Genomic DNA, 16,424 nt, shown 5'->3' with positions numbered 1-16,424 from the left:
TCCTTTATAAGTTCTTTCCCGCGTATCATTTATATGAGACCTCAAAATTTAAATGAAATAATTAAAAAATTCAAATAAAATTACATGTGGCAGCCAAGAATACGCAGTTATTCTTCATTCAAATAAGACTCATAAGTTAAGTGTTCTAGTATTTTCGTTTCCGGAGTTATTATCCGTTCTGTTTTGCTATTATTTAATTTTTCTGCTTAGGCTCCTTCCGCTGCTGTCTTAGATGCTTTAATTTAACCCAGGGAGCAGCCGCATCACATTGTTTTTGTTACTGTGGGTCATAAGTGTAGAGGCCTTTTTTCAGGGTAACCTCTTGCTGTTGGAGGCATTTCATGGAATCTTCATCGGAATTTGTAGGGACTGAGCTGGAGGGGGGAGGGAAGAGAACGCTTGTTTAGTTTCGAGATAATGCGCAGAGAGGGTCAGGAAGTGATGAAAGAACATTTTGCGCCATGTGGTCTTTCACAGAAGGCCAAAATAAAAATTCTGACGTAAAACTGAGCGTGCGATTCCTTTTTCATACAAAATGAGATTATTTTCAATCTCTTAAAATGAAATTAAAAAATCCTCAGTCATGTTAAATGTATACTGAACGTAGATATAGCTAATATTTTACTGAAACGCCAAGTGTGATTATTAATTATGTTAAAAGTTTATATAAATAAATGGATTTATAATTATGCCTATGTGATTGATGCATAATGCAAAAGCAGAGCCGAGAAATAAACAATGTTTTCTTATAAGAAAATACAAATTCAATAGTGATAACAAACTGAATGCATGAAAAGCTGTGTTATCTCTGGACTATTTATTTTTCCCGTTGAATGGTCATTTGAACGTGTTGAAAAGTGTGGAATTATGAAATTCTGGATCCAGCTTATTACTCGATAGAGGATTAAAATCTAAATGTAAATGTTAAGTTGGAGTATTTTATAGCACAATAATATATATACGGTTATAAAAGTATTGGTGACTAAAACTAAAACAACATGCCATAATTTTTTACAACAGAAATAAGAGTAGAGTTAAAAATTTTACATTATGAAATAAAGTTTCACATATTAATGCTTTTTCGGGTTTCCGGTTTTAAATATTACTGTAACAATCACAGACGAATTATTCCTTGATTCATTATTGCTGTTGGCATAGAGAATGAGAAAAGGACATTTCTGGCATCCCCAAAGCTCTTAATCTCCAACTCATTTTTAAGAAAAATTATAAGTTTCTGTAACCCAGGCAGAACTCAGATTTGAAAACATCATTTAGAAGGTAAGAGTGTAGCAATGCTCAAACATTATCAAACATATATTAATATGAAGAAACGTTTTAGTTAACATATAATTTTAAACCTAAAGAGCTATTAGCTATACTTGTTTAACTTTCTGGCGCTAAGACGAATGTACACTGCGCATAAAAAAAATAATAATAAATAAATAAATAAAAATAAAAAGAATGGGACAGTTCGATATCTCCCGTTCTACTGCGCCGATTGACAAAATTCAAATTGCGTTTTTCATGTCTCGAAAGCGTGACTTTCGAGATTTTTATATAGCATTGTTCTAACATAGGTATTTTGACACAAAATCGGACTTTTTCTGAAATAACATACCAATTTTTTCCCCATATTTCGATTCTACGACGATTCGATTCAAATTGTGCCTAGATATTAAATTTTGTAAAATTTGGTGCGAAATTTTCGGAGAAATTCAAAAATTTATCTTCGCACAATTATTTTATTTTGCGCCAAGAATAATTCACTTGGCGAACCTCTTAATATGTGGCAACCAATTTGCCTTTCCCTTCCATTATGCCAGACCGGGGAAAAAGGTACGTCGTTCCTACCTTTTTACATTGTGGATGAGCGGAAAAAAATTCACTGCGTTTCTACTTCCAAATAATTTTCGCAAAGTGTCTAAACCACATTTGATGTTTTATCGCTTTCAACAAATATGCTAAATTTCAAAACGCACCAATATATAAAATCACGTATATCTTCGGAAATTTTGAATAACTGTAATTTTTTGCAGGTATGCTTGGAAATGCGTCTACTTTAAGATGCTGGTAAAAATTTTATAGATTATAACTCAAAAATTTTTTGAAAAATTTATAAAAATTATTTAAAAATACAAATTTTGAAAATAAGTCATAAAAATTGGGTGAATTTTATTTGGGATAAACCTAAATTTCGAAATGTGAAAGGAAGAATCAAATCAGTTTAATAGAAAAAAAAGAGAGATTAATAAATATATACCAAACTCAACATTGAGGAGCTAAAATTTTGAGACATAATTTTTTAAAAACTACTTGTACGAATTTTACAAAACTTGGTAAAACTTGGCGTAATTTGAGTCGTAGAATCGAAATATGGAAAAAAATTGGTATGTTATTTCAGAAAAAGTCCGATTTTGTGTCAAAATACTCATATTAGAATAATGCTATATATAAATCTAATATATATCCTAAGTCGCGCTTTCGAGACATAAAAACCGCAAGTTGAATTTCGTCAGTCGGCCCAGTAGAGCGGGAGATATAAAACTGTCCTTCCCCCCCCCGCAGTGTACGTCTTCGTAAATACTGGACCGATTGACTGGACGTCTGTAGCGCAAAAACACAGATAAAATAGAAATTAACTAAAATGTTTGTTACGTCTTATAGTACAAGTAAAATCTGACAAAAAAGGCTAACGGTCTTTACTTAAGGTGTCACAGAAATTCAAATGTTTAAATGTTGTAAAGTTATTAAAAACGTAACTACTTTTTAACAGGAAAACTTCAATACTGACTTGGCTGCTATTACAAATACTGATGATGTATCTAGAATTTATAAGCACCCGGTTGCGTGCAGGATCAGAGTTCATCTTCCTTTCCTTTATGTTGAACACAAATTTCTTATAATAAAATGGTTCTTTTTATGCCATTCGAATTTCAGAACTTCATGTTGTTTTTTTTAAGCCTGGATTTCAGCTAGGATATGTTAGAATGAAATGAGTGGCTATATCTCTACATCAAAAAGTGAAAAAAAAAAAAAAAAAAAAAAAAAAAAAACTAAGAAAGCTACTAAAAAGAAAATCTGAAAGGTTTTCGAATTTTGGCGAAAAATCTGAAAGGGGCGTTTTTTTAACGTTTGTGTTACCTTTTTTTTAAATTAAATATCATGTTTTACGTACTCAAACCATAAAATTCAGTTCAACAGTAATATCCGCAAAATAATTTTAAAATGAGCTATCTTTAGAATTTCCGATACAGAGTCTCCCGCGCTAGAGATAAAAATGTTTTTTTTTTTTCGTACAGTGTTGCCATTGCTGGCTTTGAAATTGTTTAGGTTTTTACTCAAAAATTTGTTGAAGTGTTACAAAATCCGAAATCGATTATAAAACAAATTTCAAGTTCAAATTAGCGCTTCCACATGCCCATATTCTATGGAATATTTATTTAAATTTTAATTGCTCTAGATACCGTTGTTTTATCACTGTGCGAGAAACATACTTACATTCATGACGATTGTTCATTATTTAATTTATTTAAATATAATACAGGGCGATAGTATTTGGTGGTAACAATTTTAAAAGTGAAACAACGCTTATCGTGAATCGACGCAAAACGCCAAAACGAAATTAGCCAGTCCTTCTGGGCGAATTGCGCCTTTGGACTAATAACATAAAGAAACTTGCATGAAATTTATGTAAGTGAATAAAAGACATAAAGAGAAAATTCATAAAGTAAATGATCGCTTGGCGAACGAGCCATTTTGCATGAGCTGGATATTTCGAATAAAAATTTCCTTTTGAAGGATTAATAATCTATGGGTATTAATTAATGATGATTGATTATTGAAGCAAGAAAGAAGATTTCTTAGATATTAACGTGTTAATCATTTTACAGTATTTCGGAACATTCCTTGTTAATTCTTAACATTCGAAAAAGAAAATTGGAAGATGAACTTTGATCTTGTACACAACCTGGTGCACATAAATTCTAGATACATCATCAGTATTTGTGATAGCAACCAAGTCAATGCCCTCCTCTTAACACACAGCTTCTGTTTTTGGAGCCCAAAGTCGCGCTTTAGGAGGACATAATTAAATATAACGCTGTACTGTTAAGTGAAACTGAACTCGAAACCGACTTTCAGCTTTCTCTTATCTTCCTGGATGCCAAAAATAAATCTCACGGAAACGCTTGAAAAACGTTAGCGTTTTGCCTGCAAAAGCTTTTACTCTCAACTATGGGGAGGAGAGAAAGAGGCTGGCAGATTTTTTACCCATTTTTGTGTTTTATTGAAATTGGATGAAGGCTGGATTATTTTTACTTCATAGCATAGAATTTTGTTAGAGGTCTTTGCTGCCTACTTCTTGTTCTAGTTCTGAGGAATACAAATTGTTCTAATTTTTTTTTTTTTTTTGATCATGATAAAAATGATTTTTGATGTTTTTATCTATATACATCCCGCTTCATTTTTATTAATTCTTACGTTTGCGTTTTGGAAAAACTGCGCAGAAACTTTCATGTACCACAAACCAGATCACCCAAATGTACAAACATTTATATGCTTTCTCTATGTAAAAAAATAAACAAATACGCCGTTTTCAATAAATCCAATAAAATTCTTTTGACAGAATAAACCACGGTAAGAGATTATTTCGATTTCCTTCGTAAATAGATTTATGAAGGAAATCGAAAATAGTCGCCTTAGAGAAATGGTTTTCATTACCGATATTATTTTTCTTTCTGGAAGTATTGAATAAAATTAGGGAATTTACTGTCACAGGATATATTTCACTGTATACCTTTTGCTTATTGATTACTTTATTATTAACCTTTTGCATATGGTGCAATAGATTTTCAGCAAATTTAACGTTACCGGCATCGAATCAAAACCACAAATCGGATAATTCGTTTTTTTCAAATAAATGCATTTGAAAATTTGTTCTTTTGTAAAAGACCTTTTTCATAGTAGTTATATGAACATCTATTCCTTTCAGCATAATCTTAATATTTAAAAAATTAAATACATTTTTATGCACACACTGTCCCCCCGGCATGCTGTCCTTCAAAACGGGGGGGAGGGTAGAATTGAGCAAAATCGTACTGTCACCTGTATGGTGCCCAAGGCTGTTGCCAACGACAAGCACAATCTTGTCTCCTTGCCACGATGAATTTCGCAGGCTTGCTCTGATATCAGATTAGCGAAATTACAACAACAATAACAATATACAGTGTCGTAGATTTGAAAATTTGTAGCTTTAATTATCGAAGCTGCGCTGTTAAAATCATCAGAAACGTGTAACATGCATTCCAGTGCCTAATTTCATACAGAGAATAAATTATCTGTCTCAGATTTTCGTAATTTTTCGTTATATTTTAATGCCTTTAAATCATTAAAATATCTGCTGCGACTAATATGCGTTGTCTTCTTTAATTGCTGTTATTAGACTATCCATTAATGGTAAGTAAAACAGTTCGAATATTTTTTTCGTTTTTCCCCCGACAGTTTCTTATATATAAGCTAGTTCTTTTTCATTTTAAAAGGCACCATGTTAAATTGATAAAGCTCTGTATAATTGGTCCTATAATCAACTTTTGCCCTGTTATTTATGATAGCATTGCCTGAACAAAGCTATAGTGTTTTATCCATTACTGATTGGTTCAGTCGGTTGTCCTGAAGATACAAATTTTTGAACAATTTGAAATTTGTTGAACACAGACAAGAAATGCAATTGCAGTTTTTGGTATTTTCGTATGTGTTTGCACGCTTTGCTCCCTTGAAGCGCACATGGAACGTTCCGAAAGGTATCTTACGCTGAAAAAGTATCACAGGATAGGTTCTAAAATTCCGTTCACCGCTGATTATGTCAATATAATCCAATTTAAGTTGCCATACCTACATATATGTAAAAATATGGTAACATGAAGGAATTCTAATGCCGTAGAGAAGAGTTTAGATTTGCAAAGGATTTGATGAACTTTATAAATGGCAACAGGGGACTGGGAATTTTATTTTCACTTTTTTAACTGTAGTTTTGTTTTAATCTGTGTTGGGTGTGCTGCGTTAACCATGATGCCGGTTATTATCGGTCAGGAGGGCTGCAGCACACTCTTATATTACATTACATTAGCGTATATATATCAACAAGATACTAAATCCTGACATTTGAATCGCTTTCTGGTACTTAATAGGAAACCAATTCGAGATGCTGCTTAGGCCGTTTTACGAATGTGGAGCAAGAGCAACGTATAATAAACCAGCTGATTAAGAAGCTAATATCGAGGCGTGGAAAATAAATAAAGCTACGTCTTTCTCCGCCATTGTTTCCTTTTCAACCATGGAGTTCGATCCACGTTCTCTTGGCAATATCACTTAAGATCGGCAACCCTAAGGTCGCGTGGCCGAGGATAATGTCCGGTGCCCATGCCCTTTGTCGGAAAGGTGATATCCGGCTTTAGAAAAAGAAAATGGAGCGCGTGATTTGACTGACCCTGCGTGATAGTTTTGATTATTCCATAGCCTTCACGCATGAAATGGCATTTCAGTTGCGCTTCGAATCTATTACTTACCTTTTTTTTTTAATTCGAGATCTGGCTTTCGATGCTATCCTTCGCATGTGAATTGCGGAAGAATTTATTGCTTTTTTATTTCGTACATTATTTTAAATGCCATTAGAAGAATTATGAAAAATAGATCATGTGTTTATGTTAAGTTTTGTTTATTGATTTCTGTCAGAATTCGATCACAAATCATTATATCGGTTCAGCATTTTGCTATTCAAAGTTATGAGAAAAAAATTCATTTGCTAAATATCTGCATACGAATACATTTTGAAACAGTTTTGTTAAACATTTAATGGAAAAGGATTTAAAAGAACGATGATATAACCGTAATGTTCTAAAGTGTGTGATAGCATGTACATATACTAACACGGGCAGGGCGAGAGGGTTTGTGTAGGCTTCATGTCTCTCAGCCTGGATAATTCTCGTAAGTATGCTTTATTTAAGAACGTCCAAAAGGTTCCGTTAAGTTTTGCAATGAATGAGAACTGTTATTACACCCAATTTGTAATAGTAACGAGTAACAAAAAATTACGAGAATACGACCTAATTTTGCGTATCATTATGTCCTCTCGACTCTGAAATTTTTGATGCGAGTATTTGTAGTTCAACGAACGTTTATGCAATTCGTTTCAATTGCTACGAGACACGAGCCAGCATTTTTTTTTATTATTTTTATTATTTTTATAGCATATTCCGGCACTTTTTCATATTTTTTTTTCTTTCCCCAACCACTTCACATCTCTCGCACTATTCCAGCTGTAGGGAGGAACCATTTCTGCAGCTGAAGGGATGGAAAGTAAAAGAACGTTTTCCTAGTAATGTTTGCTTCGTCTGTTTTTTATTTTTATTTTTTTTATTTTTTATTTTTTAAGAAGTATTCTTTTTATTCCTAAACATTCCGAAAAATTGTGTGACTAAAAATTTAGATACCGTGCAAATTTAGATCATGAAAAATTTAGATATACTAACTTAGAAGTGAATTTTATGTTTCTTGTGGGTTTGATAATTTTGTCAACTAAGCAACCTACGCATTATGCGTAGGTGATGTGAAGAAATAAACAACACTAATTCGTTAACTTTGACATTTTGAAGGCGTTGGTGCTTTTATGAAATAAGTGTGTTTGAATAATAAAATAACATTTTAAGATTATGGATTTCGTTTGAAATCGAAATTTTACATTAATTATTAGCAATTTTAAATACTGTTGACTTAAAGTAATATTCCTGTATACTTAGCTTCCTAATCCTTTTTCTTTTTATGTCCCATGAATTCTATTGTGTTTGCTATTTTCGTTTTCGTTTCTAATTGAGAAACATGAAGGAAATGTTATTAGTTTTTAAAACCAAATAAATTGTAATTAAAGAACTATATTTTCGATAGTGAAAAAATATATTATAATGTATTAACACGAAATTTTGCAGGTATTCTTTTAATGTATAGATAGCGATAGTCTAAAACTGATCTGACTCCGTGCTTTCTGGAACTTACTTTTACATATGTATCTCTCAGTTACTCTTTTTCCAATGGTCTTAAGTTACCTATAATTTCCGTTTGAAAATGTGTAATTTTAAATGTATTTTTAATTGCTTCAAGTGTTTTTAATATTCTTACATCTTTATTTTTACAAGACAGTTACATTCTCATCTGCCATTCATATGTTACTTTTTTAATAAACAGAAGATGACTTACACAATAGCAGTGGCGTGGCAGTCATCTTTAAAAGTATATAATTGAATACAAAAATGTGTCTCTTAAATTCAAATCCACTGTCTATTATGATATAAAGAATAATATTTTTCCTAAACTACTACTATGTAAAATTTGAAATTACTTTAAAATTATGTTTTCAGATGATGCCAAAATGTGATATCAGAAATATTATTGTTCTCAGCTTTTCATAATAATTCATGATTTACATGTCATTTATTTTCGTAATTGATTATTTTGATACCACAGAAGAGGAAGGGAAAGAGAAAATCAACTAAACGATAATGGTCGAAGGGAGGAGAAAATGAACGAAATGATAATGGTGGAAATTTCTTTGAAATTGCAGTTGCTTCAAGTAAACCGTACTCACCGTTCAGAATTAAAAACAGTCCTCGTGTTCTTTACCTTAGTTGATATTAAAAAAAAAAAAAAAAAGCAAACAAACAAAATTAAAAATGGTGCCCTTTTTTTTAACCTTACATGTTCTTTTGACTGCAACTTTATTCCAAAGATTTTGTTTCCTGTAGTATAATATAATTACAAACGTTATTTTCATTTTAATTTAGTGATTAGTGCATATTTATTAGTGTTTCTAATATTTCAAAATAGTCCACAAATTTTTATTTTATATGTCTTAATTAATTCAAATTATTTACTGCAAAATTCACTTTTCAATATTGTGTAACATTACAGACAACGGTATAAATACTTTTTGTCTGAAATGAAAGTTAATGATCCCAATATTATTGTTCGTATTAGCAATTTAATAAAACCTACTAGTCATTCTGAAAATTTATATTTTCTATTTTTAAAATCGCGATGAAAATTTCGTTAAAAATTGATATGAGATCATTCATCTGAATTTAGACTTTTCAAGTAATATTAGATTTGTTTTGACAAAACTGACCTTAGCATTCGAATATGTTTTAAGGTAGTTACAAATTTTAGTAAAATATGCAGCTAATTTCTACAAGTAAAGTATCAGTTACTGCTGCTAAAAGTTTTAAGAATTCTTGATAATATTGAAGGAAATAATATTTTAAGATTAATAAAAAACATTTAACATAAGCTTTTTCTGTTTCATTTTTTTATGCATCGGAATATTTAGAAACGCATCCAAGTAACGGTATACTACTCAAAGAAAAACGAAGTTCGAAAACGTAGACATTACGCAAAGAAAAACAAAGTTCGAATGTGCATTCAATGAAAATCTAAACTTAACTTTTGAGATGATTATTTACTTTTTATTTCCGGAGAAAATATATTGATGTGAATTCATCATTTTTAAAGAAAAGCTGAGAGATCATAATGAAATCAAAATATTAATAAGACATGTGCTAAGGAAAAAAAAGCCGCCACTGCTAAATAAACATTCGTTTAATTTTAAAAACATGTTTTCAAAATGTTTTCATCTTTTTCTTATAATTGTTTTTAATAAAAATGTGATGTATCCATATATTTTACGTAAACATAAAACCAGAGCTTCGGTTATTATTTTAGACATGTTTGACTCTGAAATGTGCCATACTCTCCGGAGCTGTGATGCCCTACTCGAATCGTACCGAACACCATGGGACTCTGGTGTGTATTGATCAATTTCTTACCCCTGTCCGAAATTTCAACTTTTTTCTTATTCTTCCTCTTTCTTTATTCACAAACTTCCCTGGATAAAGTTTATTTTTATCTTTTTTAACACTTGCACTTTATTTCCCCATTTATTTCTTACTATTTTGGAGACGGGATCGCAGTAATTATTTAAAATTTCATTGACGGCTTTGATTCTAATACTCTGCTTGGCAACAGTAATAATAACATGAAATAAATCTTATTTTTCATGAAACGTACTAATTTGGAATTGTAAATGCTGTAATATTGTATTTATTTTAATTAGATGCTATTTTAATACCTTTTTGTGCAATAAAATATTTAATTTAATAGTTCTTTATTCCGTGGCTTGTAACAAGTGAAGTCTATTATGTATTATTTTGTTCGGTTATCAAATACAAAACGAAATCTCTGAGCTGAGCTGAACTGAAACATTTGAGGGCGGTTTGCCAATTGTAGAAAATGTAACAAAAAAGTTACGATAATTTCGCTCTGCCAGCGCTTTTATCCGATAGTCGAATCCGAGACAGAATTAATGTATTATTTAAATAAGGACACCCAACTGTGGACATAGTTATTTTTTCAGCCTAAGTAGAACAGATATGGTTTAAAATCTTTCCAGAAAACTCTGTATTCAACCGTTAGTGAAACTGCAAACAAAACACGCCATAGTCTTTCCCTGAAAAAGCATCATATTCCCTCCCGAAAATATTTTCTGCCTAAGCCCCCAGCATCGTGGAGTGGTTTCTTTCGCGTCGTATTTTTCTGCACGTGGAACATACGGACGAGCGAGGATCCCTCAGATGGCGAGATACAAAGCGCATCTTTTTCTTCGAAACTTAGGATTTCATTCCAACTAGGTGACATTATAGGTTTTTTTTTTTTTTTTTTTTCCAGGCAGATTTCCGTTGCCACAAATAATAAAGTTCATTCTCTAATAGCGCGATATTTATTCTTTTATTTACAGTACCATTCATTACTAAAGTTCTTAATTTAAAATAAAATAAATTTCAGATTTTACATTACGTCCCAAAGGGTCGTTTTTTAAACATTTTGTGTGTTACCTTTATTCATTAAATATCATGTTCTTCACACCTAAACCATAAAATTCAATTCAACAGGAATATCACAAAATAATTTTAAAATAAGCATACATATAGAATTTCTGATACACAGTGTCGCACGCTGGAGATAAAAATATTTTTTTCCGTACAGTGTTGCCATTGCTCGCTTTGAAATCGTTGACTTTGTTAATAAAACATTCTTTAATATCTGACAAAATATGAAATATATAATGAAACAAATTCCATATTTGGGCTTTCAGATGTCCATATTTCGTAATGGGTTACATTATTGAAAATTGGATGGCTCTAGGTATCGTTGTTTTATCACTATGCGAGATGCGGATTCGTCATTATTTAATTTCTTTAAATATAATACAGGGCACTAACATTTGATGGCAACAGTTTGAAAAGTCAATCAACGCAGAAAGTGGATCGACGCAAAATGCCAAAATAAAATTAATAGCCCTTCTGGGCTAACGCGCTTTGGGCTAAAAAACGAAAAATACATATTCGGAGGAATAAAACCTAAATCATATGCACTAATTTAGGTTATAATTACATAAATGCTTGCGATATTTTCCCTTAGTTGTTGTTGAAGTTTAAAATCCATTTTTTAAAACTAAATTCAGTTTTTTTAGCTGTAGGTTTTCCTAGAAGAAAAATATTTTTCTCGTGCCCCTTATTATTAATGCATTTACACGGCAGATAAATTAACGGATCAAATTTTAATTTGCATTCATTACGTTCTGTCTACGACATCCTCTTAAGTAAGTATTTTTGATTATAGTAAAGCATGTTGCCCAATTATATGATTGACACACATATTAAACAAGCCTGCTGTTTTAGTTTTTTCGGTAAGCGTAATTTTCTACAACTTTACTATATGGGCTTAACATATTAAAAGTATTCTCTTGCAAAATAATTAAATTATAAAATTATCACGTATTAAAGAAAAAGTTAGAAGAGAAGCACAGAGACTGATTTTGCCAAAACTTGCATACAAACATTTGAAAAGAGCATCTGAAAGTTATCTTAAGAAGTTACAAGCTTTCAGATTTTATATTACGCCCAAAGGGGGCGTTTTTTTTTTTTTTCCTTTACACACACATACGCGTTTCTAGTGTATTTGGGCTAACGCCTGTTTGGACTAAAAATATTTAAAAACAGTGTATCTTTAGAATTTTCGATAGACAGTCTCGCACACTGGAGATAAAAATGTTTTATTCCCTGCAGTGTTGCCACAGCTGCCTTTGAAGTTGAGATTTTCTACTATTACGCCATATATTTATAACTGCGAAACAAATGCAAATTAAAACGTAATCAACATACGCTCACATGCACGAAGATTTAGCGTCACAAGAGCAATAGCAGCTCATTGGTCCTTTTTCGAAACCCCTCCCTCAGTGGCTACGCTGATGTGCACTTGTGAAATATGCTTACGGGCAGCAGGACTCAAACTGAGAATTTCTGCGGTGTCTTTCTTTACCAAATACGCTTCAAGGGTTATTTTTTGTAAATGGTAGACGTAAAGTAAAATAAATATTACTTAGAACCTAAACCTTGACCTTTCTTAGATGAACGCACTAAGCGCTTGTAAATTTAGTAATTACATTTACCGTGTATAGGCTGCATGGAAGTATAAGTTGCACGCCATTTCTAAAACATTTTGGGCGAAAATAAGAATCGCCGCCTAGGCGATGGATGATAGTATAGAAGTATGGCAATATCACAAATTCAAAACTAATACATGAATTGATAGTTAATACTTAGTACTAGTTCCTGCTTAGTGCGTGTTAAACATGTGTGTAGAGAGAAGATTATGTGGCGTGGTTTCAAGTGCAAATTGTGAACTGAGAGTAACGCTGGTAAGGACAGCTGAGAACAAAAATGAAAACGTTGACTGCAGTTTTTACAAGCCTAAGGCATGTAAAAACAATTAATTATAATAATTTGCTTTGAAATTTTAAACTGTTTTAAAATTATTCGTTATCTCGAGTATAATATCACCATAATGTTGATAAAAAAATTCTAGTAAAAATATACCGCCAACAAACGCTGCAATACTCATGTTAAGCTCCTCTACGATTGTGCAGCGTTGGGGTGTAATCGCATAGTTGAAGGCACAACAGTACTTGTACTTAAGCATCTTTCTTTTAACGTAAATTTTAAGAGCGCTTAGTGAACGAGTCTGTGGTAAATTTTAAGGCTTATATGAGAACATTGTTGTTTCTGAAAGAACATTTCAGAGTAAAAAAGCTGTCTTATTCGGTTGAATACGATAATAACAATCAGATTATATTGAAAATTGTTAAAATCCAACTCATTTGTTTCGAGAACCCCACTTTCTTGTTTTATCCTAATTTACCGAGTAATATATATTATTATGTTTCGTTTTTCTTCGCTGCGTGGGCACGTAACCTATGCTACATCAATAAATTGTAGTTACCGTCATAACAGTAATTTTTCCATGGCCCACCAATGTAATTAATCGAAAATCGAAGCTTTTTTCCATTTCTGACACCGTCAGGAAAGCTCAATAACTTACCCTAAATATCTCTCGCTGTTGGCATGTAAATGAGAGGTGCCGCTATTTGATGACGTTGGGCTATAAAAGTGATGCTACGAAAGAAAAGCGACATTGTTTTCATCATTCAACATAGACATGAGTAAAGCGATAGCTTTTTGAAAGCAAGTTAATAAATTAGTCTCATTTAGGTAAAAAATGCAGACTTCATTCGCCAGTACTAGTCATCACCCTTTATTCTCTAAACAATTGATTATTCTTTACATAGTGATTGGATTTGTTTTGTTCTGGGTAAAGAATATTCTGTTTGATTTTTGTCTTGGAACGATATCCGATTATTCTTTTTCAGCTTTGCGAAATATAAGCAAAAATATGTTTTCATCTGTGACCAAAAAAAATGTGCTTTTTTTTTTTCCTTTTTCCTTTAAAGCAAAAATCAGCAATTTGTTTTGCTGCTTGTTTTATGTCGTTCCCTTCGTAAGGCAGGTGTAAGCATTTTAAACACATGCTAAATTTGTAGAATTTTCTTCATTGTAATTATTGTTGTAAATGAAGAAGGAACGGAAACATGTTTAAATGGATATGCTATCAATTTTCCAAATATATCAAATTAATTTTCAAAAATTTTTTGAAAACACCTGAAATGTTTTACATTTTAAATTACGTCCTAAAAGGTGTTTTTTAATGTTTTATGTGTTACCTTTATTTATTAAATATCATGTTCTACGTACTCAAACCATTAGGTAATTTTAAAGCTGGAGAAGTAAAAAACGAGCAACGCCTTCGCCGGGAATCGAACCACGGACCTCTGGAATACGCGCCCAGCGGGCAGACCACCACACCACGAAGGCATGCTAGGAAGGCGGGAGAAATACCTTATAAATTAATATTTTATAAATGCTTGTAATTCTTGAATATTTTTAATACTGAATAAAAATTCACCAAAAATTTTCAAAGATATACCCGCCTCGTAGGCATAAAAAATATAAATTTACCACGTACCACGGCACTTTATTGCGGGGAAAAAAACGGAAAAAGCAAAATAGTTGCATTTTGCTTTTGAATAATTTATCATCCTTGTGCAATAATTTTGTAAAGTTGTGTTTAAATAATACTGTGAAAATTTATAAAATTTTGCAATTCGTAAATCTATACAGTTTAACCAACTGTTGGCAAATAATGTTGCCAGGAAATTGTGCAATTTCAAATTAAAAAGATGTCATTGTATTAAGATTGAAGTACTTCATACATTATGAGACTAGTTTGCAAGACATTAGCATCAATAATCACACAAATGTTAATAACTTTGTTTTCATATCAGCGTCTGAGAATTCGACCTTATTTTTTTTCTGTGTTGTGTTTTATTTGCTATTGGAATTTCCGTACTTTAAAAGAAATGTTAATCGCTGTTTAACCATGCTAATCTGACTGTACAGGGTTTCCGACATTAAAAGAGGATGTGGTAATTCCTCCATCTTTAAAAACAAAAAGTCGACAAATGGAATATATTATTCAACAGATGGTCCACACACTGCCTTCTGCGTTAGCAATCTTGACGCTCATTGTGTTTTTCTTTCTGCCTACGATAAAAATGTATTTTTTTATGTTACTGAAGTTCGGTTTGCTTCCTGTATTATTTTCTTTAAAATACGCAAGTTCTGTTCGTTAGATTTCGGCATCATACATTTAGTCATGTAGAATAAGCTGCGATGTTTATAATTCGGTGGCTTTAATGATAATACAGTGCGGTTTAAAAGATCGCATAGCTAAGTATCTCTTGGATGTGTGGTCGTAGACTCATGATTACAGTTTAAGAAATTTACTGAAGGAGATAGGTTGTTTAAGAAACATATCAAAGGAGATAAGACGTATTATAACTTTGATCCCGCGACAAGTTTTAGTTTTTTCACCATTGGCGTCACTTAGCCGCCTTATGCTTGGTCACTAATAAGGCCAATAGTGGTAGCCACTTTATTGCAGAAGCGCCTAATAGGTAGGCCACTGTTACCTCCTATAAAAGGACGGACAATTACAGCTATGCCTCCGAGCCCTTCGGTACCGCAATAGGCTGCGCTATCCACTATACCGTCTGGGCAGCTGGTATCTTTTAGTAAAAATATACAAAATTTAAATCTGTATTTGGGCTGTTTACAAAAAAAGTTCCAGTACTATCCTACAAACTGTTTACTATCCAATAAAAGATCTTTTAGGGATTAAAAGGATCCGTAATATGGAAAACTGTCCGTGGAAAATAATTATTAAATTTATATGTTTAAAATTATATGCCATGAACCATTAATCACTTTCACTGAAAATAAATAAATAATTGTCAAAATGAGACAAATCAGAGGTATGTACAATACTGCGAATCTCAAAATTTCCACAAAGAACTAACTTGAAACTGTTGTTGCAACAATACAACTGATTAAAAGTTTTCCTAATGTGAAAGGTATTTTTTAGAAATGTACGCTGGAAAATTTTATGTGTTTTAACGTTTACATCTGTACTTTCCATGGTCCACAAAAATTTTAATTAATAAGATCTGTTTTTAAGACCTTTGAAAATTTGCTATGGGGAAATATTTTCCTTCTTAGCCTTTTTTTTTCTTTATATCCAATATTAATTAAAATTTCATATAATTTTATTTAAAAAATATGACTATTTTGAAAGCTTATCTTATTTAATTTATCTTTTGACTTGGTAACGTGAGTTTTCTATCCATTATTCAAGAGACATTTAGTTGCGGAACGTTATGGAACACGTTTAATTTTAAATAAAAATTTTAATTAACTAAATTAATAAACATGAGTAATATTCCTAAATTCTGAAAGTGACCGTCTCAGAAATGATCACCTACAGGAAAAATTCTCGATACATTTGCCCAAGATGAGAGAGGCGGAGCCTAAAAATGTAATTTAATGTCGTTTATAAACGCAAATGCCTGTTAATAAATAATAAAATAACGC

The 16,424-nt window shown here is 31.8% G+C and overlaps 1 protein-coding gene across 6 annotated transcripts in view; it reads left to right on the top strand.

Moving 5' to 3' along the window:
• Positions 1-16,424, top strand: part of LOC118199053 (uncharacterized) — a 225,354-nt gene that overhangs the window by 179,981 nt on the left and 28,949 nt on the right. For 4 of the 6 annotated variants that reach the window (XM_085825630.1, XM_035370858.2, XM_035370851.2 and 1 more), the window contains one exon: positions 9,766-9,846. The exons of the other annotated variants lie outside the window; for them this stretch is intronic. In XM_085825630.1, coding sequence (XP_085681756.1) covers positions 9,766-9,846 — 81 coding nt within the window. The remainder of the gene's footprint in view (positions 1-9,765; positions 9,847-16,424) is intronic. 6 annotated transcript variants of the gene reach the window in all.

Source organism: Stegodyphus dumicola, chromosome 10 (genome assembly GCF_044657685.1).
Source record: "Stegodyphus dumicola isolate Sdum_Otavi_A_Nest chromosome 10, ASM4465768v1".
Classification (NCBI taxonomy): domain Eukaryota; kingdom Metazoa; phylum Arthropoda; class Arachnida; order Araneae; family Eresidae; genus Stegodyphus; species Stegodyphus dumicola.
Note: the sequence above shows the minus strand (reverse complement) of the source record. Positions and strands in the feature narration are given on the sequence as shown.